Source organism: Chiloscyllium plagiosum, chromosome 3 (assembly GCF_004010195.1).
Source record: "Chiloscyllium plagiosum isolate BGI_BamShark_2017 chromosome 3, ASM401019v2, whole genome shotgun sequence".
Taxonomy (NCBI): domain Eukaryota; kingdom Metazoa; phylum Chordata; class Chondrichthyes; order Orectolobiformes; family Hemiscylliidae; genus Chiloscyllium; species Chiloscyllium plagiosum.
Genome location: NC_057712.1, coordinates 112206700 through 112232077, shown reverse-complemented (window position 1 = coordinate 112232077; position 25378 = coordinate 112206700). Strand labels below are relative to the sequence as shown.

General features: G+C 42.5%; 1 protein-coding gene across 1 annotated transcript in view; it reads right to left on the bottom strand.

Moving 5' to 3' along the window:
* The window catches only part of LOC122548438, a 113566-nt gene extending 88689 nt beyond the window's left edge, over nucleotides 1–24877 (bottom strand). The window contains exons 1-7 of the mRNA XM_043687102.1: nucleotides 24800–24877; nucleotides 22150–22322; nucleotides 16515–16587; nucleotides 8871–8981; nucleotides 7593–7706; nucleotides 4979–5173; nucleotides 2952–3150 (exon numbers count right to left, since the gene is read on the bottom strand). Coding sequence (XP_043543037.1) covers nucleotides 2952–3150; nucleotides 4979–5173; nucleotides 7593–7706; nucleotides 8871–8981; nucleotides 16515–16587; nucleotides 22150–22286 — 829 coding nt within the window. The 5' untranslated portion in view covers nucleotides 22287–22322; nucleotides 24800–24877. The remainder of the gene's footprint in view (nucleotides 1–2951; nucleotides 3151–4978; nucleotides 5174–7592; nucleotides 7707–8870; nucleotides 8982–16514; nucleotides 16588–22149; nucleotides 22323–24799) is intronic.
* Between the last annotated feature and the right edge of the window lie 501 nt (nucleotides 24878–25378).

The following is a 25378-nucleotide window of genomic DNA, read 5'->3' as shown; positions in this document are numbered from 1 at the left end:
GAGGGGCTGAATGTGGATACCAATCACATGGGCTGCTTTGTCCTGGACAGCGTCAAACATCTTGACAGTTGCTGGAGCTGCATAATCCAGGCAAGTGAGGAGTATCCTATTACACTCCTGACTTATGCCTGGTAGACTGGGAATTCAGGAGGTGAGTTCCTCACTGCAAGACTCCCAGCTTCTGACCTGCTGTCGAAACCACTGTAAATCAAAGGTTAGGCCAGTTCAGCTCATTACTAACCTCCAGTATGTTGATACAGGAGGACTGAGGGATGGTAATGTCATTGGACACCAAGGACAAATCATTGCCTGACATTTGTGTGGCATGAATGTTACTTGCCATTAATCGAACCAAGCCTGGACATTGTCCAAGTTGTCAAAGTTTTCTTGCATTTGGACTGCTTCAGTATCTGAGAAGTTGCGAATGGTGCTGATCATTGTGCAATCATTGGCAAATATCCCCACTTCTGACTTTATGATGCCAGGAAGGTCACTGATGAAGCAGCTGAAGATGGTTGGGCCTAGGACACAACCCTGAGGAACTCCTGTAGAGATTTCCTGGAGCTGAGTTGACTGGTCTCCAATAACCATGACCATTTACCTATGTGCTGGGTATTGAATCAGACCAATGGAGTGATTTGTCCCTGATTCCCATTGACTGCAATTGTGCTGGAACTGGTTAATGCTACAACCCTTGGTCAAATTCATTCCCCTTTCCTTGCCACAGGACCTGACTCTCTGCTTCTTCCACTCTACATCAGACTCCCACCCTCCCCGCCTCATTTCAGACCTGATTCCTCCCACTCAGACCGACCTACCTAAACACTGACACAAAAACAGAAAATGCTGGAAAAGCTCAGCAAATCTGGAGCATCTGTGAAGAGAAATCAGAAACAAAAGCTCCCTCCTTAACAGCATTGTGAGTGTACTGACACCAAATCGACTGCAGCAGTTCAAGACCAGCTTCTCATGTTAGTTTAGCCAGGGAGGCCCGCATTTCCTGAATGATTTGGTTTAAAGTGGGAGATTGCAGAGCTCTGAAATGGAGAAAGGTCGAGGTATCCCAGTGCATTAATCATAAAGGGTTAGAATGCAGACAAAGCCAATTACTGGGAAAACTAAGAAAAAGTTATAATTTCTCACAAAGGGACCTGAATACAAAAACAACGCTCTGCTTCAGTCATAGCAGGTACAAGTGAAATCACAGCTGATTTAGTTGAGTAGAGTAGTTTTTATTTGTCATTTCGACCATAAATAACTGATACAGTAAAACGAGACAGCGTTCCTCCAGGACAGAGGGTGCTACATGGACAGCATAAACTACACAATCGTACACGGCATAAAGTGCATAAGAAGTGCAAAACATGCAAGTTACAGAGTAACATATAGATAAATTATAGATATTTTTCGAGCAGCAATTTGAAGTTGTGCCAAGAATTTCAGATGGGAAAGAGTCCGATCATACTGTGTTAAGGAGCCTGATGGCTTGGGGGAAGAAACTGTTGCACAGTCTGGCCGTGAGAGACTGAACTCTCCCGTATCTTCTGCCAAATGGCAGGAGGGAGAAGAGTTAGAGTGAGGGGTGTGTGGCACCTTCCACAATGCTCTTAGCCTTTCGGGTGCAACATGTGGTGTAAATGTTTGTAATGGAGGGATTTAAAATCAAAGATTCAATTTAACATTTTTTTTTAATAGCTTGCTCCAGCTCTTTTCATGGCTTATGAATCTGCAAATCCTCTGCTTCAAAAGATGCACTTCCTTTTCCTGCTCTTACCTTAGACATGTACTACTTCAAATCTATCTGTGCTGAACTCCAGCCACCCCTATCAGCCCAGGTGGAACATTCTCCCCTGGCCTTTTTTTTAAATCGGTGATACAAGTTGTTGGGGCACACCGTCCCATCCCATGTTCTCAACAAACAACACTCACCACATCCCCACACCCCAATCACTTCTTCTAGTTTGCTCCAATTTGCAAACGTCAGTATTGGTCTCTTAATTCCTAAATATAGGTTACCAAAAATAGTAAAATTTACTTAGTAATGAGTGGCCCAAATGGAAATTCTCATGGAACACAGGAGCAGGAGTAGGCCTGTCAATGCTTTGAGATCCTTTTCTAGAGTATGCCTCAATGCCATTTTCCAGCATTTTCTCCTATCCCTTGATGTCATTGGTACCTAGAAATCTATTCATTCCTATCTTGAAAATACTCAATGAGGAAGAGATCTCCAATGATTTACTAATATCTGAGTGGAAAAATTCCTCCAATACAGTCCTAAATGGCTTGCCCATTATTTTGAAACTACGTTCCCTGTTCCAAATCTCCCCCAGCTCTGGTAAGCATCCTTTCTGCGTTTATCTTGTTGAGCTCTTAAGAAGTTTGTCAGTTTCAGTGGGATGACCTCATTCTTCTGAACTCCAGCGAATAAAAGCCCCAGTCTGCTCAATCCCACTGTGTAGACCAGTCACATCATCCCAAGAATTAATCTCATGCAGTCCTTGTAAGAAAGTATATCTTTCCTTAGACAGGAGACCCAAAACTGTGCATAAAACTCCAGAAGTGGTCTCACCATGGTTCTATATCATTGAAGTTAGACATCTTCACTCCAGCATTCAAACCCTTTTGTGATAAAGGTCAACATTTGCCTTCTTAACTGCTTGCTACCTCTGCATGTTAACTTTCAACATGTTAACCTTATAGACAAGGACACCAATACTTCCCAATTATCATTTAAGAATTAGTCTGCAGCTCTGTTACTTCCAAAGTGGTTAACCCCACAATCATCAACATTACATTTCAACAGCTACTCACCATACCTCTCTAGTCTGAGGTAAGAAGTGGTCTTCTAACTAAGACTATCTTTCTCTTAAAGGTGCAACTTATATTTATAATTTCACAGTCAGTTCTGATGAATGATGGCTGTTTGAACATGAGTGTTGCAGGCTCCCTACCTTCTTTGTGTAGGCTTCTTCGTACATTTGATTCCTTACCAGCTGATCCAGAGACACTGGAGAAAGCTGTACTGGGACGAGTAGGAGTACGTAAGGAGGAGAGCAATGTTATGGTGCTGCCTTTATCTTCATCATCTGCTTCAGAAAGCTTCTCAGATGCTGCCTCAATATTGTGAGACATAGGCAGGTACTGTAACACCTGCAATATTAGGGGAATTAGAGTCTTTAAGCTGTGTGTCTGTTCATTTATTAAATAATGCCCCAACATTTCTACAAAAATGACTTAAAGGCATTGAATTGCATTCTCATTTTCACATAATCATTCTTCAAAAGCCATGGGCGTCTGGAGATCGCATGTGATGGGAATGAGGATGACAGAAGTGGCTCCCTAATCAGACAGTGGGCAGCTCTAGTGTCATGACAATGCCATTGGGCAAGGTCGACACCACAGAGGCTGCAGGTCTATTTTCAACTTCTGCCAATTCATTGCCTCTGTGGTGTTGACCTTGCCCAGTGGCATTGCATTGAAGTTGAATACAGATCTGAACCCTCCTTTCTCTGAGGCACAGTCTTACATGTGGTCATTCAGTTGAGAAGTGTCCAATACTGGAATAGACATGTAAGCAAACTGCACATTAGTTCATGGATTGTTATGTTCTTTGCAAAAGGACAGCACGGACACAATGAAAAGGCCAAGCAGTGTCAAGGATGAAGGATCAGGAAGAGACCATCAGGATCCCGAGTAGACATGGTGTAGGTGACACAGCTCCACAGCAATGTGAGGAGACACCAAGAGGTGGAGAACTTAGAATCAGACCATTCGGTTCAGGTTGGTAATGAGATGGATTTCTTTCTGGATTGAGTGTTTGTTGTCTTCAAGAATTCTTGTTACTTGAAAAACCTGTTCATCTTTGCTCAATCACCCCACCTAAATTTCTTTTTGCCTTCACTCTTTCTCTTTCCTTATGGAAGTTGCTGGACTGAGAGTCATCGTTAGACATGATCATCTAACCAAATGCAATAATAGCTAACTGCCTCTCACCAATTCCTTCAAACTTCAACTGTTTGGTGCCTCCCTCTACTCATTCCCACCTCTCCAGGACCAGCTATCTCTCGCAACATGTCCTTTTGGAAGATGCTTTCAATGTATTGGTCACCAACCTTTCATCAGTTACCTTCTGGACTAGGAAAATGGGAGGCCTCAGTGTAAGGAGGCTCCCACTGCCTCAGCCCCCTTTACATCACTGTTCTTTCTAAGAGATTCCAACTCCTCACAATAGCAACCAGAAATTCCTGGAGCTGACATGGAATCTGTCAGGGCAGTTGATTGGATTACATGGGTATAAGGCACAGAACAAGGCCATTCAGTCCAAATAGTCCATATCAACTTTATGTTCCATTCTTTATCCTCCCATCTTTCCCCATTTACATTTAAAAACGTAGAATCATAGAATGACTACACCACAGAAAGAGCCCATTGCATCTGTGCTGGCTTTCTTCAAGAACAATTCCCCAACGGCACTTCCCTATCTTTTCCTCATTGACCTGAAAATGCTTCCTCTTCAAATAATAATCCAATTCTCTTGCCGAGAATGAATCGTACCCTTAGTAGTGCATTCTGGAATCTCTGCACTTACTGCGTAAAAGATGTTTTTCCTCAGACCCCACCACTGCTTTTGCCAACTACCTTAAATCCGTGCCTCTGGTTTAGCCCAATCTACCCTTAGAAACATTAGCAGAATACAGATCTTAGGGGTCTGTGATGCTGACACAACTAAAGCAGAAGTAAAAGAGGTTAGTTTAAGGACTTTAATTTCATTTCAAAACCTTCTAGATAGTTTACTGAATTATCTCAGAAATTATAAACTATGTGTATACATTTTTATTGTTGAGAAATTCTTTTAGTATAAACATTGTAAATAAATGCATAAAGGTAAATCAAGTTGAAACATTTTTCAAAATGCACCTGGAAAGAATGCAAGTACTGTGTAGTGGAATAGACATTACGTCCTCTTTTGTGATCTTACCCTTAAATAGTCATGGATAGTTGTCAGAGAGTGCAAATGACACACCAGCCACTGAAGGTAGATAATCACATCTTCTTGGGTCACAGACTTACTGGCGCTCCCTGTATCTGTTAAAAAATGTTCTCTAGCTGCTGAAAGCCTTCGAGCTCTCTGAACAGCGTCATCATACTCCTTCATAATATGAGAAATTTGTTTCTAGAAAGTTGAGAAAATAAAAACTAAGACAATAGCTTTCAGGATGACTGCAGCAAATGGCAAGGCAGCCCAGTTTACACCAATAACTACAAGCACCAGAAATACTAGCGCCAGAAAGTGTAAGCTCTGACAACCCAAAGTCAATGATTTCCTCATAAGCTCCAAACTGGATCTTCATGTTGCTGCCAGGAAAATTTGATCTGTTGTACCACAATATTTTCTACCAATTTAAAAATTCTGCATAGAATACCAACCATGAGGTTTTGTGCACTACTTCACCTGACTGTGGATCAGTTTCCTAGATATTATTATAGTTGAAAATTGCACCTCTTGTAACACATTTACATCAGTTGTTAACTGTTAATGAGTCAATGAGTAACTAAGCAATCTGTTTAGAAGTGACTTTAATATCTAGACCATAATAATATCTAGACATAATAATAGTCGGATCTGAAGGTTCAGTCTAGATCTTGAAAAAGTGAAATTTCTTGAGGATCGTGACGGAAGTTACCAGCAAAAGCCAGACTTTGCCACATTCAAATATATTTGGTGCTCAAGGCCACATGAGCTTGACTGATGTGTCTAGTGCTGGTTGGCAAGGAACAAAGAAAGCATTGAAGAAAAGGCAACACAGAAGAGAGACTCAGACTGATTTCTATTGACAAGGTTATGACTTATGAGGGAAGGCAGGAAAGACTTGGGCTTCTCATTCGGTAAAGAAGATATCCAACAGTTCTCTTAGAGCTGCACAACAAAATTACTTTAAATTAAATGGTGAGAACAGAACAAATAGACACAAATTCAAATTAGTGAAGGTAACTTTAGGATTGATGTCAGCAGAATTTTCTACAAAAGAAGAAGCATCTACATTTGGAATTTACTTTGGGGCAAATTTGTTGGACTAAAACCTCAGAAAATGTTTTAAGAAATAAACATATGCAGCAATACAAGGATGGCAGAGAGTGGCTCTGGTTGGATGAATTAAGATAGTCAAATTACTTGATTAATCAATAAGTATCTTGCCATCCTGGGAGGAAAATTAGCCACTGATCAAAACAAAAGTGGCCTCTATTCCAACGCAGACTGGAGTCTCCTATTTTTGACAGAGGGAAACAGAGGTAACTGCAAACCACCTCCGCTATGCTATGTGTACTCAGTAAATCAAACTTTAAAGTGCTGCTAAATTGGGGGATTGCTATATCACCCTTTACTCTCAAATGAATAATTTATGTTATCAACAATGGGGTGATAAACATGATCATGGGGTGTTCATGCTATCAAGTAGAATTTGCACATTTTTGAAAGAAAGCATTTTGTCGTGCATTAGAGATAAGCTAAAGAGTTTCATAGCTAAGACATTATTTTTGAAGCACTGTTATGCAATGTCATTTTCACTAGCAATGCTCAAGGTAGCTTGGTGTGGTTAGCACTACTGCCTCACAGCACCAGGCACCTAAGTTCAATTTCAGCCTTGAATGACTGTGTGTGTAAAGTTAAAAATCACACAATTAAATTTTGGTTATTATTTATTTAAGATTTAATTGTATATCAATGTTTGTACTTGAGATTTTTGTTTATTTTTGTAAACTTGTAAAAATGTTAAATTTCCAATAAAAATATCTATTTAAAAAAAAAATCACACAACACCAGGTTATAGCCCAAAAGGTTTATTTGGAAGCACTAGCTTTCGGAGCGCTGCTCCTTCATCAGGTGGTTGTGGTGGCCTGATGAAGGAGCAGTACTCTGAGAGCTAGTGCTTCCAAATAAACCTGTTGGACTATAACCTGGTGTTGTGTGATTTTTAACTTTGTACACCCCAGTCCAAGACTGGCGTCTCCAGATCACGTCTGTGTGGAGTTTCCATGTTCTCCCTGTGTCTGTGTGGGTTTCAGGTGGGTGCTCCACTTTCCTCCCACAGTCCAAAGATGTGTAGATTAGGTCTTGCTAAATGTGGGGTTACAAGGACAGGGTTGGGGGCTGGGGCTAGATGAGATGCTCTTCAGAGGATTGGTGCAGACTTGATGGGCCAAATAACCTCTTTCTGCACTGTCAGGATTCTATGAATAAATCATTCACTACCAAAGTAATTATTTAATGTTCTTACTTAAGAACTTCTACCACTCAGAATATGCTATAGCGTCGGTTCTGCTATAACATGTGTTTCTTCAACACGAATTGGCTATAATGTGATTGAAAAATTTATACAATTATTTGTAGAATGCGAACTTTCCTGACTTGTGTTGGATACAATGCAATTCTGGTCCCATTGGTTTAGGTGGTGCTGCTATTACGCGATTTTGTTACACTACGGGGTTGTAAGTGAACAGAACTATCGCATCATATCAGAACCGACTGATACTGTGTAGAGACTGTCTACACTGCTACTGAATATGTTCAAAGTTTGCAATTTGTGGTTTACCTTATATAGTGGATAAATTTGTTCACTGATGTTTGTATGCTGACAAAATCGTTTCCATCTGAGCATGTGCAGATATTTGCATTGCACTAACTGGTGGATCCGATCTGTGAAAAACTGAAGCAAGAATGATATGTGATGAAAACAATAGCAGTTGATTTAAACATGCAGGTTATGCAATGGAATAAAGCTGACCAAATTTAGGTTGCTCAGTACTGGTTAACTCAATATACTTTACTGTTTCACTGAATGATGCGTCAGATCATGATTTCACTACTGGAAAAAGTGAAAATCTCTGACAAAAGTAATTTTCTTTTCAGTTAATCCAATTCATAAGCTTGCAACCTCTCTGATGAAATACGGGACAGTTTTCCAGCAGTAATGTCAATATTCAGACTACGTAAGACAGTGGTTACGCTATTGGACAATTATTCCATACTCTGGATTAATGATTCAGGAATATGAGTTCAAATGAAACCTAGGGGCTAATTTATCAATATTAAGTAAAATCTGGGATGAAGACGAGGCTACTATTTGAAACAATTTCAATCATATTAGGTGTATTTTAAATTAGATTGTAACATTTTATGTCAGGATACCTCCTGATTAATGCCCAGGCTAGATAATGGTTGAGTTGTCATGGAGACCAAAGAGAAAAGAGTGATGTGTGGGAGGCTTATGAGTTGGCATAAAGGCTATGGAGATGATTTGGATGAAGGTCCATGGGAGATGGTAGACTAGCATGGGTATGAGTCGCCACTGAGATGGATTGCTGGGCATAGAGAGGCACAAGACCCATGCCAGATGGTTACAGGGTACTACTTCGTCACAAAAGATATGAGTGGCCACTGGTGGGTATGGGGCATAAATTGGCATGGATATAGCATGAGGAGGGAAGGGGAAAGAGAAGGGATGATGTTTTCTGCTTTAATCTTTGTTTTTAAACTTTAAACACAGTGCTGAAACCCCAAATCAGGCCTTCTGTCCAACCAACTCAGGAATGGGATGGCCTCTTACGCTCTTCCCTGGCTGTCCAGTTTGATTCCCAATCCAAGCCAAGCCCATGGAGTGAAAGTCAGAAGTTATTTACAAAGGTTGGGTTCACAGAGCTGAGGTTTCACCTGACTGCAATTAACTCCTGAACAGAGATCATGGCCTATGTTAAAGTATTGACGGGTTACAGGTACCCATTGACTGTACCACAGACACAGAAGGAACTTTCAGCAAGGAAACAGAGAGGTTTGGGAAAACACTTTATATTATTTATATATCAAAAATAACCTGATGGAGGAGAAGAGGTAAACTATCAGCTGTGTACTCCAGCTGTAGACAGCTCTCCAGCTCTCTCTGCATAACATCTGCCTGAATTAAAAGTGGTTTTGCTTCAGCCACCTATGAAAAGAAAGAAAAAAAACTGTAATTTAATCAGCTCTGCAGAAAGGTATTTTCAAGACTTCTGAAAGATGTAGAGAGTCTAAGCTCTATAGAGAACATAGAGGTTTCTTTATTCACTCATGGGACAGGGGCATCACTGGCTGGGCCATCATTTACTTCCCGTCTGTAGTTGCCCCTTGAGCTGGCTTCTTGAACTGCTACATTCCACATACTGTAGGTTGATCCACAATGCCCTTACGGAGGGAATTCTAGGAATTTGACCTTGTGACAGTGAAGGAACGGCAATATATTTCCAAGTCAGGATGGTGAGTGACTTGGAAGTGAACTTGAAGGTAGTGGTGTTTCCATGTATCTGCTGCCCCTGTCCTTCTAGATGGAAGTGGTTGTGGGTTCAGAAAATGCTGTCTGAGGATCTTTGTTGAATTTCTGCAGTGCATCTTGTAAGTAGTACACAGTTGCTACTGAGTGTCAGTGGTGGAGGGAGTGGGTGCTTGTGGACATGGTGCCAATCAAGTGGCTGCTTTGTTCTGGATGGTGTCAAGCTTCTTGAGTGTTGTTGGAGCTGCACTCAACTAGGCAAGTGGGAAATATTCCATCACTGACTTGTGCTTTGTAGATGATGGTCCTGCTTTGGGGAGATGTGTTACTCATCACAGTATTCTTAGACTCTGACCTGCTGTGGTAGCCACTACATTTAAATGGTGATTCAGTTGAGTTTCTGATCAATGGTAACCCCCAGGATGTTGACAGTGAGGGATTCAGTGATGGTAACGCCATTGAAAAGTGCAGGTTGATCTGTGGCCTGATTAGGGGCCACATTTCTCGGACCATGAGGTTGTAGATTGTGTTGGAGTACGATTTTCATGTTATTGATGGACCATCATGGACGCCCTGTCTCGAGTTGCTAGACCTGTTCAAAGTCTGTCACTTTTAGCGTGGTGATAGTGCCACACAGCACAATGGAGATTATCCTGAACGTGAAGGCAGGACTTCATCTCCACAAGGACTGTGCGGCACAGTGGCACAGTGGTTAGCACTGCTGCCTCACAGTGCCAGAGACCCGGGTTCAATTCCCGCGTCAGGCGACTGACTGTGTGGAGTTTGCGCGTTCTCCCCGTGTCTGCGTGGGTTTCCTCCGGGTGCTCCGGTTTCCTCCCACAATCCAAAGATGTGCAGGTCAGGTAAATTGGCCATGCTAAATTGCCCGTAGTGTTAGGTAAGGGGTAAATGTAGGGGTATGGGTGGGTTGCGCTTCGGCAGGGCGGTGTGGACTTGTTGGGCCGAAGGGCCTATTTCCACACTGTAAGTAATCTAATCTCACTCTTACTGATACTGTCACGGAGAGATGCCTGTGCAGTTAGGAGATTGGTAAGGATGAGGTCAACTATGCTTTTGCCTCTTGGTGGTTCCCTCACCACCTGCCGCAGACCCAGTCTAGCAACGATGTCCTGAAGGAACCGACCAGCTCGATCAGTAGTGCTGCTGCTGAGCCACTCTTGGTGGTGGACATTGAAATCTCTCATCCAGAGAACATTCTGCACCCTTGCGATCTTCAGTGCTTCTTCCAAGAGATGTTGAACATGGAGGAGCACTAGTACATCAGTTGAGGGAGGATGGTACATGGTAATCAGCAGGAGGTTTCCTTGCCCATGTCTAAACTGATGAGACTCCATGTGCCTCGAGTCAATGTTGAGGACACCCAGGGCAATTCCCTCCCGACGAGATACCACTGTGCTGCCACCTCTGCTGGTTCTATCCTGCTAGTGGGACAGGACATATCCAGTAATGGTGACATTGTATCTGGAACATTGACTGTAAGGCATGATTCTGTGAGTATGACTACGTCAAGGCTGTTGCATGATTAGTCTGTGAGACAGCTTTCCTAAACTTGGCACTAGCCCCCAGATGTTAGTAAGCAGGATTTTGCAGAGTTGACAGGGCTGTTTCTGTAGCTGTTTTTTTCCATCGCCTAGGCCGATGCAAGGCGGTCAGTCCTGTTTCATTTCTTTGTTGAAATCACAGAATCATGCCTTACAGTCAATGTTCCAGATACCATGCCACCATTACTGGATATGTCCTGTCCCACCGGCAGGATAGAACCAGCAGAGATGGCAGCACAGTGGTATATCGTCTGGAGGGAATTGCCCTGGGTGTCCTCAACATTGACTCGAGGCACATGGAGTCTCATCAGTTTAGACATGGGAAAGGAAACCTCATACAACTGAATGGCTTGCTAGGCTATTCCAGAGGGTAGTTGAGAGCCAGCCACATTGCTTTGGGTCTGGAGTCACATGTAGGCCAGACCAGGTGAGGATGGCAGATTTCCCTGAAGGACATTAGTGAACCAGATAGGTTTTTCTCAACAATCACCAGAGGTTTCATGGTCATCATTAGATTCGTAATTCCAGATATTTAGTGAATTCAAATTCCACCATCTGCTGTGGCAGGATTCAAACCCGGGTCCTCAGAGAGTTAGCTGTGTTTCTGGGTTAACAGTCCAGCAAAAATAACCACTAGGCCATCACCTTTCCGAAATATAGAAAATAAGGGCAGTATTAGGCCATTCAGCCTTTCAAGCCTCCTCTGCCATTCTATACAATCATGCCTGATAACCCAAATCAGTGCTTGCCCCCACTTTCTCCCAACCCTGAGATCCCTTTACCCCCTGGATCTGTATCTAATTCCTTCTTGAAAACATGCAATGTTTTGGCTTCAACCGCTTTCTGTAGCAGGGAGTTCTACAGGCTCACCACACCCTGAATCATGTTCCAATTTGTTCATGCATCACATTTAATTTCTATTGCAGTATCAGATCTGAATGTATTAATTCCCATTAAGTCTTGTACTGCAAATTTTGTAGAATAATGTAACTATATTAGAGTCTGTTCAGCACACACTTGCTGTCAGCACCACAAGACTTTCCATTGTTCAGTTTATGTTTCATTAATTTCCCTGTTAATAGTTGCTTTTGTCCGTCCTTATGACAATTTTGCCCACATAAACTTGTCACCCAACATTATAAAGCATTATCTCTACTTTCCAAGAATAAGGATTATAATGGTAGGGCTGAGAAGCTTTGGGTCGATTCACTAACACCAATTCTCTTGGTGGTACTAGTCTAAACTATTAAAACCAGGGAAGGATATTCACATGAAGAAGAAAGCTCAATCTTGATAAACAGTCAATAAGTATATTACATTTTATTTAGTAGTTAGTTACACAATATCTAAGATACAGGATGATTTCTTGTGAGACAACAGGCTCAGCTTAAGTGTACACACGATCGCTTCTGATACATTTCAGGAAACAGCTTAGAACAACTAACTTCTACAGCACTGGTGCTGCAACTGGATAGATAATTTTTATTAATTCATTCACAGGATGTGGGTGTCACTGGCTAGGCCCGAATTTATTGCCCAGAGGGCAGCTGGGAGTCAACCACATTGTTGTGGGTCTTCAGTCCTGGTAAGGTCAGACCAGGTAAGGACTGCAGTTTTCTTCTCTAAAGGACATTAGTGAACCAGATGGGTTTTACAACAATCAGCAAGAGTTTCATGGTCAACATTCAACTCTCAATTCCATATTTTCTTTTTAAGTTGAATTCAAAACTTAACCCAGGATTTAACCCAGGATTTAATCCAGGTCCCAGAACATGACCGGGGTCTCTGGATTAATAATCCAGTGATAATACCACTAGGTCAACACCTCCCTACATTAGATGACACCTAAATTGCAATGTTGATTAATACTTGCAGGTAGTAACATCTTGTACAATGATAAATAATTCACATTAACATTTTAAATATATCCTAGGAGTTTTCTCTTTTGTAATCCATACTGCAGATACTGGTGTGGTGTCTATATCTTGACAGAGATGGGATTAGTGAAATGCTGGTGCTATAACTGGACAGGCAATTGCCATTAAACAGGTTTCTTTTTAAATGACCTATCAATGTTCTGAAAGGCATCAAAATGAAACTCTTTGCTGCTTTAAAGACCTTAAAGAACTATCTGCATTTATATTACAATTATAATTAATCATTAAGGATAATGTCTAATTTTCCTTAATGCCAGGTTCCTGGCACATCCATTTTTTTTACAAGATCCCTTGTAGATAAGTGCTACTTTTTGAAATATTAATAAAGCTCTGCATTTTTCAAAGCCCTGTGGAAAAGTGCTTGCCTTCTGTTTCAACCACCAACAGCTCAGTGGAGGTTGAGGACTTGCTGTGCAAGAAACTATTGGCACAAGCCCACATCTCACCATCCTCAGTACAATCTGATGAACCACCAATATGTTAAGCCACCTGTCGTAGTTCATTATTTCTTCTGTTCTTCAGATATTTTGAAGCTGAAAACATTATGCAGAAAAAGCTACTTGTAATTCAAAAGGCTAAGACATATTTGCAAGGAAATGGCAAATCTTATAGTGTTCATTCCCAGCAGGTGCCTAAAATTGACTTGACTCATCCCTTGTGAGGGTTATGTTTTTGCCACTTTTATAATGCAAAATAACATTTCAACAGTTCATTTCTGAATAAGATGCAAGCTGATTTCCCAGAAGGAAGTCAGACTGTGTGTGTGCGCATATATATATATTGTGTGCTCGTGCATGTGTGTCTATGTATATTGTTTGTGCGTGTGTCTGTATATATTGTGTGTTTGTGCACGTGTGTGTGTATTGTGTTGTGTATATTGTGTGTGTGTGTATGCACCAAAGAGTGGAGACATCCTGCAACTTTACTGCAAAGTGAGTTTAGGTAAGTTGTAACAAAAACAGAAATAGCTGGAAAAGTTCAGCAGGTCTGGCAGCATCTGTGGAGAGAAATCAGAGTGAACATTACGGGTCGAGTGACTCTTGCTCAGAAATATCATCAATTCTGAGGAAGGGTCACTTGACCTGAAATGTTAACTCTGATTTCTCTTCACAGATGCTGCCAGACCTGCTGAACTTTTCCAGCTATTTCTGTTTTCGTTTCTGATTTATAGCATCTTTCAGTTCTTATTTAGGTAGTGTGTGTTTGCTCTGCACTTTAAGTGGGAATGAGATTAGTTTGCAGTCTGTTTTAGGTATCCCAAGGAGAGATACCAGCTAAAGATGAAACATCAAGTGAATGCACAGAAATTCATTAGTTGCAGGTTTGCCAACCTTTGTGTGGAGGTAGTGGTAAATATTCACTAGGATTTTTGTGTTTTTGAGGATATTGCTGAGAGAATGAGTGTTCGAATTCTATCCTGATGTATGTAATTAACTCTTTCCAACATTTTTGCTCAGCTCAAGGTTGTCTTGTTTAACAAACATTTCATTCTGTGTGGTAAAAGTACAATAGCAGCCACTTGTTCAGAAACTGAACTCCATGGATTGAAATAAGTTAAAACAAAGTTAGGGTCAAAAAACCAGGTAGTTTCACTCTCAGACCTGACTTGTACATGATTCACATTAGCTGGGATCGTAGCAACAGGGCCTGCAAATGAACTCCCAACTTAAGCTGAAAACTCTTAAACTTTACAAGGCAACTCTGGGAAAGTTTGGTGTTAGTCCCAGGAAAGTGGCTAACCTTCAAGAACATGATAAGTTGAGAATTCCTCAGGGAACAGATTCATAGATGAAAAAGGAAGCTTAAGCTTTGAATGTTAATCCAAAGAATAATTAGTTACCTAAGAAGATGCTTATTCAGTCATGTTAGGTTTATTTGATCCTTACATTGTAACACTTCTCAGTCTTAAACCATGGAATCCTATAGTTTCAATCCTTCAGTAAATCACTTGTTCAAATTTCTCTTTAATTAGTGGCCTCTATGGGAACATTAAAGTTTTATTTTCAAACCCTTAGCCTGTCGCAAAGGCCTCCATGTCAACTGAATATGTTTTTCTCAAACAAGTTAGAAGGAGCTTTAAATCGTGTTTGTGTAGCCAGAACAGTTGCAGCATTTTCTTCTGTGGGAATCTATAGTCCTTTTAGTTTCCAGAACATCCCAGCTCACAATCTCTGCATCAGCAAGGGGTAAAAGGTGTCACTCTCATTTTTTAATGATTTGCAAGTTCCTTACTTTTTCCAAAATAATTAGAAAGAGAACTGGAGATTGAATTCTTGAAACTTTTATTTCAGGGCAATCATGGATTTCTATGAACCTACACTGCAATTTCTTAAATGTTATTATTCCCACTGGAATAACAACATGGAGCTGATTCAGTCTTTTCCTGTTTTCTTATCTCATCCTTACAAAGGGATTGATAATCAAGCATTAGATTTTACTGAGTCAGTTACTTTATTGACTGCTTACCAGTCAGCATTGCTGCCTGTCATGTGGGAGACTGGCATTCAAACCCTGGATGGCAGAAATGCTCTCTGAAAAGAACCCGCTGAAAAAAGCAAATGTCTTTTTCTCAGTGGTGTTGCGGAAGGATCGCTGCTAGGAACACTGCTTTTCTTAATATACTTAAATAAATGACTTGGATCTTAGAACACAAAGTTAAATTTCAAAATTTGATGGTACCAAACTTGAAAGAGTGGTAAAATTCAGCATACAACAAGATACAGATTTGATGGCAAAATGGACTGGCAAGTGGCAGCTGGAATTTAATTCAGAAAATTGTGAGTTGTTGCATTTTAAAATAAGGAACATGAAGAAGCAATATTGGTAACAGAGACAGAAGGATACATGTGAGTTGATGTTTGAGGGTGGCACTTTGAAAAAATGGTGAGCAAAGTATACAACATCCTCAGCAAGGATGGTACACAAGAGGGTGCTTGGGAGATTTAGGACGGGAATTTTAGTTCCAGTGCCATGAGGATTAAGAAAACAGAGAAGATTAATGATTTCAAAAAGAAATTGGACGAGGTGTTGAAGGAAATAAACTTATCCACGACCATCTGTCAGCTCTTAATAAGCTGACTGGCATTCCATTTGATGGGTTTTCTCTGTAGTTGTGCCGGTCACCACCTAACACACTCACTCCAACATTTAGTGTTAATATTCCACCTCATGATTTTACACATTCAATTTTTTTAAAAAATTGTTGCTGAAAATGCATATGGGATAAATTCTACAGGATTTTCTGTCATGAGTTGGCACGAGAAGGGAAACCAGGGGAGATCCCATTTGAATATTCCTTGTGAGTGCGTTGTCCTTTATTTATGGAAATGTAGGCTTTTTAAAACACTAGCAGTTGACCAATTTCACATGTACTCCCCAAATTGGCTTTGCCCAGGAACCTGGCACATGTTTAGGGTGCACATTGAAAAACTGCTTACCCGCAGCTAGTGGTTTTATGTCTCTTAAGAAAATTTATTCAGGAGTGCTTTTGAGGAGCATGAAGACAGGAATGGACAGGGCCAGCATTAGTCGGGGCATTTGAATATGCAGAAGGACTGAGCCCAGGAGAGGAAACTGTTAGCAGAAATTGTGCACAGGGTTGCAAACAGATATTCTGAAAAGGGCCACTGACAGTTTCAGCAACATCCTCCCCACAAGCCTCCTAGATGCTGATTCCTCCGATATTACCAAATCCCAAATACCAAATAGTTTACCTTCAAACCTTTCTTCAGGACCAGTTCACGTTCCTTCCTGAAATAAGAAATGTCCTTCGGTATATAAACGGAACTGAAAAATAAGGGAAACACATCAAAGTATGAGTAAGACGATGTTACATTGTGAGGCATGAACGACATCAATTCTGCTCTACTCCAGAAATTCGGAATATTGGGTAGAATCTTCCCAGGCCCTGATCAACGACCCCTGGAGGAATATTTTGGACATTCAGATGAGATGATGAGTAAAGTTCTTCTTGACATTGAGATAAAATAGTTGCATTTTCAAACAACTCCCTGACGTTGAAATGAGATCTATTAACATCAATCACAATTGACCTCATCATGACCTAATCTCACCTCATTAACATGCAGCCACTAACCAGATAAAATCTAAACACTGAAATTTCCGATGTGAAAGTCAGAGCAGGCCCCTGGAGATTCCACCTCACCACATTCGCCTCAAGACCTCGATTTTGGACAACCCATACCAAAATCATAGGGTATGCTCCAGAGGCAGCAACTGCACACACCTGGGCATTGGCATCCAACATGTACTATCCTCAATGCATCATCATCATCACACATCTCCTATTTGCTTACAATGCAGTTCTGCACTTAAAGCTGCACTTTGGAGTGCACCAGCTACTATCATCGAAAAGCTGCTGCACAGATACTTAGTGCGTATGCAGACACATGGACCATGCTCACAGATTGGACCAGACTATATCTCAGGCCTGCCTAGTCACTGTCTTAGTGCCAACTCACCTTGCTACTGCCTGGGTGCTGATAACACCCTTACCTCACTTTGCCTTTTTGAGTCCTTAACCAGACATCAAAGGCTCCCTGTACTTCTGTGTTGCTTGCTATTTAGCCAGTTGGCTATGATACTTTCCTACATCAATCTCACACCTACAATATCTGACAGCAGCCTACATAGTAAATGCACTGCATGCACCTCAACCAAATGACAATGTCTCAAAGTCGAAGGGGAGTAGTACTTAGGGTGGTCCAGGGAGGCCGCTGTCAATCAGGAGGCCCAAGTCAGTAAATCAAGAGAAGCATTCACTCATGCGCATATTCCAGGCGATGAGGCATAGTCAGTCATCCATTCAGGACCAAGAGGGTCACTACAACCCAGGAAGTGTGTCACAGTCAGTCCGGCAGGTCCAGTACAAAAAAACATGGGATTCACTTATGGTCAGTTGGGCATCTGTGAGAGAGAGTGTGGTCAGGGGTCTAGCCAGTCCCCAGTCAGAGTCCAAATAAGTCAGGTGTTGGGCCACAGTCAGTCCCAGAGTTCAGCTCAATGAACAACAAATGGTGGGTGGTATACCAAGAGACATGGGGATAAACAACCCTGGGGATTACAGACAGAAAACTTGTAACATTTAGCCCATTGTTTCATTACTTCCTTCAGATTTACAGAAAGGTCCAACTATTTATAATCCAGAAGATTGTTAATTACTGTAGAGAATTGTTTTCCATGCAGAATAGTATATGGGTTCAACCTTAGAATGACCAGGATCTGTACTTCTGGCTCGAGCCAGGCTAAGAACATAAGAACCAGGAGCAGGAGTAGGCCATCTGGCCCTTCAAGCCCGCACCGCCATTCAGTAAGATCATGGCTCATCTTTCTGTGGCCTCAGCTCCTCTTACCCACCCTCTCACTATAACTCTTTGATTAAAAAAAACACAACCATCACTGGAAAAACTCAGCAGTCCTAGCAGCATCTGCGAAGAGAAATCAAAGTTAAAGTTTCAGGACCAGTGACCCTTCTTCAGAACTCTGATAAAATTGTTTGCCTCCTGCCTGGCTATAACTTGAACTAACTTGTTCAAGTGTGCATCCTGCACTTGCCTTGATGCCAAAAGTTATGTCATTAATTGTTTAGAATTAGGAAAAAACTTTATGGTATCTTCAAATTTACCAGTGGATGGAAGTTTTAAATGACTTCACAATGATGCTGGATGTGATAATCCCGACAAGATCCATAGGGACTCATTAATGAACTTCTTGTGGACCTCAACTGGATATGAGTTTCCTTGGTAACAAGCAATGGCCTGCCTAGCTAGGTTGAAGTCCCACCTGTTCCAAAGGTGTGTAATAACATCTCCCTGAACTGGTCAATTAGAAAAATAGGTTTTTTTTAAATTTAAAAAATTAGATTAAAGTTTAAAAGAAAACAGGTCCAGGAAGGGGAGGGAGGTGTCAGAGATGGTCCAGGTGAATTTAAGGTCAGGGTGGAATGTGTTGGTGAAGTTGATGAATTGCTCAAACTCCTCGCGTGAGCACAAGGTGGCGCCAATGCAGTCATCAATGTAGCAGAGGAAGAGGTGGGGAGTGGTGCAGGTGTAACTATGGAAGATGGACTGTTCTACATAGCCAACAAAGAGACAGGCATAGCTGGGTCCCATACGGGTGCCCATGGTTACCCCTTTGGTCTGGAGGAAGTGGGAGGATTCTAAGGAGAAATTGTTAAGGGTGAGGACAAGTTCAGCCAAACGAATGAGAGTGTCAGTGGAAGGGTACTGTTGGGGACGTCAAGAGAGGAAGAAACGGAGGGCTTGGAGGCCCTGGTCATGGTGGATGGAGGTGTAGAGGGATTGGATATCCATGGTGAAGATGAGGCATTGGGGGCCATGGAAACAGAAGTCTTGGAGGTGGTGGAGGGCATGGGTGGTGTCTTGAATGTATCCCCCCTGGACTAGGGGGGATAGGACAGTGTCAAGGTAGGTGGAGATGAGTTCGGTGGGGCAGGAGTAGGCTGAGACAATGGGTCAGCCAGGGTGGTCAGGCTTGTGGACCTTGGGAAGGAGGTAGAATCGGGCGGTGCAGGGTTCTCCAATTATGAGGTCTGAAGCTGTGGGTGGGAGATCTCCTGAGGCGATGAGGTTCTGTATGATCTGGGAGATGATGGTTTGGCGATGGGGTGGGGTCATGGTCGAGGGCCTCCAAGCCCGCCATTTCTTTCTGGACCTCTCCATCTCCATTAATGACGACAAACTTGACACTGACATTTTTTTACAAACCCACCGACTCCCACTCCTACCTGGATTATACCTCTTCCCACCTTACCTCCTGCAAACATGCCATCCCATATTCCCAATTCCTCCGCCTCCGCCGTATCTGCTCCCAAGAGGATCAGTTACACCACAGTACACACCAGATGGCCTCCTTCTTTAGAGACCTCAATTTCCCTTCCCACGTGGCTAAAGATGCCCTCCAACGTATCTCATCAACATCCCACCCCTCCGCCCTCAAACCCCACCCTTCCATCTGTAACAAGGACAGAACCCCCCTGGTGCTCACCTTCCACCCTACCAACCTTCGTATAAACCGCATCATCCACTGACATTTCCACCATCGCCAAACAGACCCCACCACCAGGGATATATTTCCCTCCCCACCCATTTTCGCTTTCTGCAAAGACCGTTCCCTCCGTGACTACCTAGTCAGGTCCACGCCCCCCAACAACCCACCCTCCCGTCCTGGTACCTTCCCCTGCCACCGCAGGAATTGCAAAACCAGCGCCCACACCTCCTCCCTCACCTCAATCCAAGGCCCCAAAGGAGCCTCCACATCCAATTAAAGTTTCACCTACACATCCACCAATATCATTTATTGTATCCATTGCTCCCGATGGAGTCTCCTCTACACTGGGGAGACTGGACGCCTCCTAGCAAAGCGCTTTAGGGAACTTCGCCAGGACACCCGCATCAATCAATCCCACCGCCCTGTGGCCCAACATTTCAACTCCCCCCCCCCCCACTCTGCCAAGGACATGCAAATCCTGAGCCTCCTCCACCGCCGCTCCCTCACCACCTGACGCCTGGAGGAAGAATGCCTCACCTTCCACCTCGGAACACTTCAACCCCAGGGCATCAATGTGGACTTCACCAGTTTCTTCATTTCCCCTTCCCCCACCTCACCCCAGCTCCAGCCTTCCAGCTCAGTACTGCCCACATGACCTGTCCTACCTGCCTATCTTCTTTTCCACCTGTCCACTCCACCCTTCTCTCTGACCTATCACCTTCATCCCCACCCCTATTCACCCACTGTACTCTTTGCTACCTTCCCCAACCTCCTCTCTGACCTATCATCTCTATCCCCACCCCCATTCACCTATTGTACTCTATGCTACTTTCTCACCACCCCCACCCCACCCCCCTCTCATTTATCTCTCCACTCTGCAGGCACCCTGCCTCTATTCCCGATGAAGGGCTTTTGCCCGAAACGTTGATTTTCCTGCTCCTCGGATGCTGCCTGACCTGCTGTGCTTTCCCAGCACCACTCTGATCTAGACTCTGGTTTCCAGCATCTGCAGTCCTTGCTTTTACCTACATGATTAGAAAATAGGTTAACAAGATCAGAAAAAAAAGCAGTAATGGGCTTTGCATATAAACGTCTAATTGGCCACCCGGGTGATTTATGTGGTGGTTAATAGTTAAAAACAAAAAGAAGTCAAGGTGAGTTGGTGATGGCAAGAAAAAACACATTCAGTTGTATGCAGTAGCACTTCTGGATGTAAAAAAAATAGAAAGCAGACCCAATGGCAAGTCAGAGGAACTCCACATGGGTCTGCTCCTAGGCCTGGCCGTACTAGTTATAAACAGGCCCAGGAAGCAGGCCATGGAGGGAGTCATTTCTGCTGACAGCCTGCCCCTCTTCCACGACCACATTTGTGGCCTTGGAGAGGGAGCACCTTTAGAGAGAGGTTGGCATCGTGGGGGTTAGAGTGGCTTATCTCCCCATCCAACTCCATTTAGATTTCTCCCCTTCCCACTCTCCCTACCTCTCCCTCACCTTCCATGGCTTGCAATGTCCTTTATGGGCTTTGCTTGATTGGCCACACCAGCGGTTACTGCTGGCAGTTAATAGTTAAAAACAAAAATGGTCATGGTGATTTGGTGATGGAGATAAAAACTGTTCAGTTTCATGTGGTAGCACCTCCACACATAACTAAAAAAGCAGACCCAAAGAGTTCATGTGGCACAGTGATAGTGTCCCGACTTCTGAGTCAGGAGTCTTTCTCCATCTCCACCAGGGATGTGTCATGACATCCCTGACCAAGTTGATCAGAAAATAAATACACTTGGTCATTGAGCATTTTCTAATGATGTAAGTATTCTGATCCCAGGATAAATAAATTAAAAGCAGCTATTAGCATGATTAAATCAGGTGAACTAACCTATGTTGATTATAGGACTACACATCAACTCCTCTAACCCATGCTGCTGATTCACTGCACATTCCTATTAGACATCGTTCTATTAGAATAAAAAAAGGGAAGCAGACACAGGGATAGGTCAGCAGAACTGTCTGTCCCAGGCTGGGACGAGCCTGTGTAAGTCACAAGTAGTAAATTTATTTTTATGGTTTGACAATAAATGATGTTCCTTTCCATTCAGGCTTCCTGAGATATCACATGAAACCCATCATGTAATTAACTCTGTTTTGCGTAAATAGCTAGAGATCAGAAGATCTCTGCTCCACATCCTATCACTGCCTGTGTAGTGCTTCAGGGCATTACTCCAACAGGCCTACTTGCTTTATTTGTGCAAACATGGAAGTTTTTTTTACAGTGCAAGTCCTAAAATGTTTTAAGTGGACAAACACAAGACTAAACATTACCTGAAAGGTCGTGTAGATGTCCCCTGTAATATTTCATTTTCTTCAATTTCTTGCTTCAGTTCTGCCAGATCTCCAGCCAGTTCTTTCTCCAAAGCCTGGACTCTTGGTGTAGCAGACACTTTGTACAGATCTCCCATTGCTCCACAGTTATTTAACAGCAGAAGACAAACGTGCTGTTCAAACAAATATTAGGATAAAATTTTGACTGAAGTACCAATATTTTACTTTTGCAACTAAGCACTGGTTACATCATCGATTACATTCCTGTGTTCACCCTGAAAAATATCAGGCATTCCCCAAGAGCTCAAAATATGCATTAAATGTGGCAAAAGGCCTTATCTTTTCATTATAGACGAACGTGCCAAAAAGTTGTGATTTTGAATATTGATTTGGAATTGGTGAATCAAAGTCAACATGCCCTTCCATGAACTGATGGGACTGTCTTAGACAAACAGGCAGTGAGTGCCAATATAACACCATGATATTCCTAATGACAGAGCCATTAATAGACCACTTAGAACTCTGTGGGGCATAGATTAAAAATAAGAAATTTCTCATTTAAGACAAAATCAGGAAGAGTTTGTTTTCTTAGAGGATCATTGGTCTTAGGAACTTACTTTCCCAGGGAGCAGTGGAGACTGGGTCATTGAGTACATTCAAGGTTGACAGAGACAGATTTTTTTTTCAACTAGGGAGTTATGGGGCAGGTAGGACAGCGCAGCTAAAACAACAATCAGAACAGCCATGATTGAAATGAATAGCAGAGTGGGTTTAGTTGGTCAAGTGGCTTCCCGCTTCTCTTCTTTCTTGTAATCATGTTAGTTCTGGAACACAAGTCTCCAGTAACAAATGTTTTCAGGTCTTCTGCTGTTGTTGGCCCATAGTTCCTCATGGATGCTTAGCTTTAATCTGCCAGATGTGCTCTGAATCTACCTCAATGAGTACAGTGATCATGCCAGACAATACAATGGACAGGATTCTTAGTGTGAAAACAGGCTGCACTTCTACAATTAATATGTAGTGAGTACTTCCACTAATAATGGGCAGGTGCATTTGTGATGGCCATATTGGTGAGGGCAGATCAACTTGGTGTGTCTGTCTCACTGGTTCTCTCAACACCCATTGCATGCCCAGTGGGGCAAGTATATCCATCAGAAAATCTGTGCTCCCAAGCTACTCTTGATGGTGGATATTGAAGTCCCCTAAACAGAGTACATTCTGTGGCCTTGTGTACAGAGTGTCTTTTACATGGTGTTCAAAATGGAGGAGCACCGACACAACAGATAGAGACAGCTGTGATCTAATAAATAAAAAGTGCCATCTCTGATCATGTAATTCTCCCTCACTACTATGCCAAAAATCTAGACCTTTTGCTCCCCTGCCACTTTACAGGGACGGGTGGTGTCATTTGGCCGATGGATCCTTGGACCTATTGCAAACGTATGAAATAGGAGCAAAAATAGGCCAATCAGCTGCTTGACCCTGCTCCACTATTCATTAAGATGTGGCTGATCCATTGAGGGGCTTAATTAGAATGTTAAATGCTACAAGGACCTCGCCCACCTCTGCTGGACATTTCTCTGTAAAGGACTGAGGCAGGACACCAGGCAGAATCCCCAGCAGCTTTAGCTGTAAGGGCTGGTGTCAGGCAAGGGAAGATCACTTGCTCCCAACCGCTTGAATACTGCCCCCATTCATTTACCCACCTAAAGCCCTCACCTCCACGTCTCCACTTGCCTCCCCCCTCCCCCCTCACACCCACCCCCCGCAACCCCCACCCCTGGCGATTCCCATCAGGATCCTCAATACTGGGGACAACTTGGGATCTGGGTGGCATTGAAGAGGGGACAAAATTCACTGGCTGGCATTCCCTTACAATGAGACTTCCACCTGGGAAAGGGGCAGAAACCTCACCTTAAAGCAAAGGGTACTGGTGCCAGAATGCAGTTTCTGCAATCGGAATGATAGTGGACAGGACACACACACACACACACACAGAGTGAGTAAGATAATGTGACTAAAGCTTTAAGATTGTGACCATTTTATATACGGTGGTTTCAGAGTCAGGAGACCTAGCGCTAACAGGAAAATACAAACACAATGGTTCAATGTAGTTAAATAATCTATATAAAAAAAGAGGGGTGTAAAGTACTGTAATTGGGATGTCGCCTTGTGTTAGAATGGAATTTGAAACCAGAATCCAAAGGTTCTGAGGAAAGTGTTGCTACCGAGTCAGGGTTATCCCTTTGAACAACCTGGGAACATTTCAATATTTCTTGAACCAAAATATAACCGATTAAACGCAGAGTTGAAAAGGATAATCAAGATAATTCTGTAAAATCTCTTGACATACTTGAAATTACTTTTAAAGAGCTATTTATTATATGGTTCTTCACCCTTACAAGCAATTACAATCAAAGGATCAGTCAAATTCAGCAGCCTCTATTTGCCTTGGGTTTTTTAAAAAATGAGTCTACCTCATCCAAATTCCTACGTCAATGAAGCCAAACAGCCCATCTTTCCAGATGAGGAAGCGAGTGCTAAACTGATTTTTTTACAGGAATATAATAGGACGCTGCAAAGCAGCATTTAAGCGTGGTCTTAGCCGATCAGAAGTTTTCCAGAATTGTTTCTAAAACATTTTCCAAACCTGGATAGACGCTGAATCACTCAGATGTGAAAAACCCAGGAGCAAGTCTGGCCGGAGAGAGTGTTTGTTGGAGCCATGTATGAGGGGGAAGGGGAGTGGACGGTGTGTGTGTGTGTAAAATCACCAGGACGACAATATCAACATTCACAGTCATCCAATCTGCTCAGCTTTTGCTTTATGTGTTTGCACAATTCATCTCTCAACAACTCCTTGCATCTACCCTCTCATTATCCTTTAACGCCCTTGTAACGCGTAAGTGTTTTTTTATTCACTATCCCAGCCCCTCCTCAAACTCGCCTATTTGTAACTATAGAAACGCGTACGTTACATAAGTGAAGGAAGGCGATTCCTGATGCATTGTTATCTGCGGGTAGATCCAGCACCTGAACAGTGTGTAAAAATGGTCTTCAGTCAGATTATTCCCACTTTCAGGTATTCAAATAGCTGGGTTTAGGCTTCCAAAGTTCAAATTAAAATAAAGCATTACACTTGCAGCATTCACGGTATTTTGCTTTTGCACAGTTACATTGGTTGGGTGAAAATTTCACAGTTTATAATGATCTGCCTCCTTTTGTCATT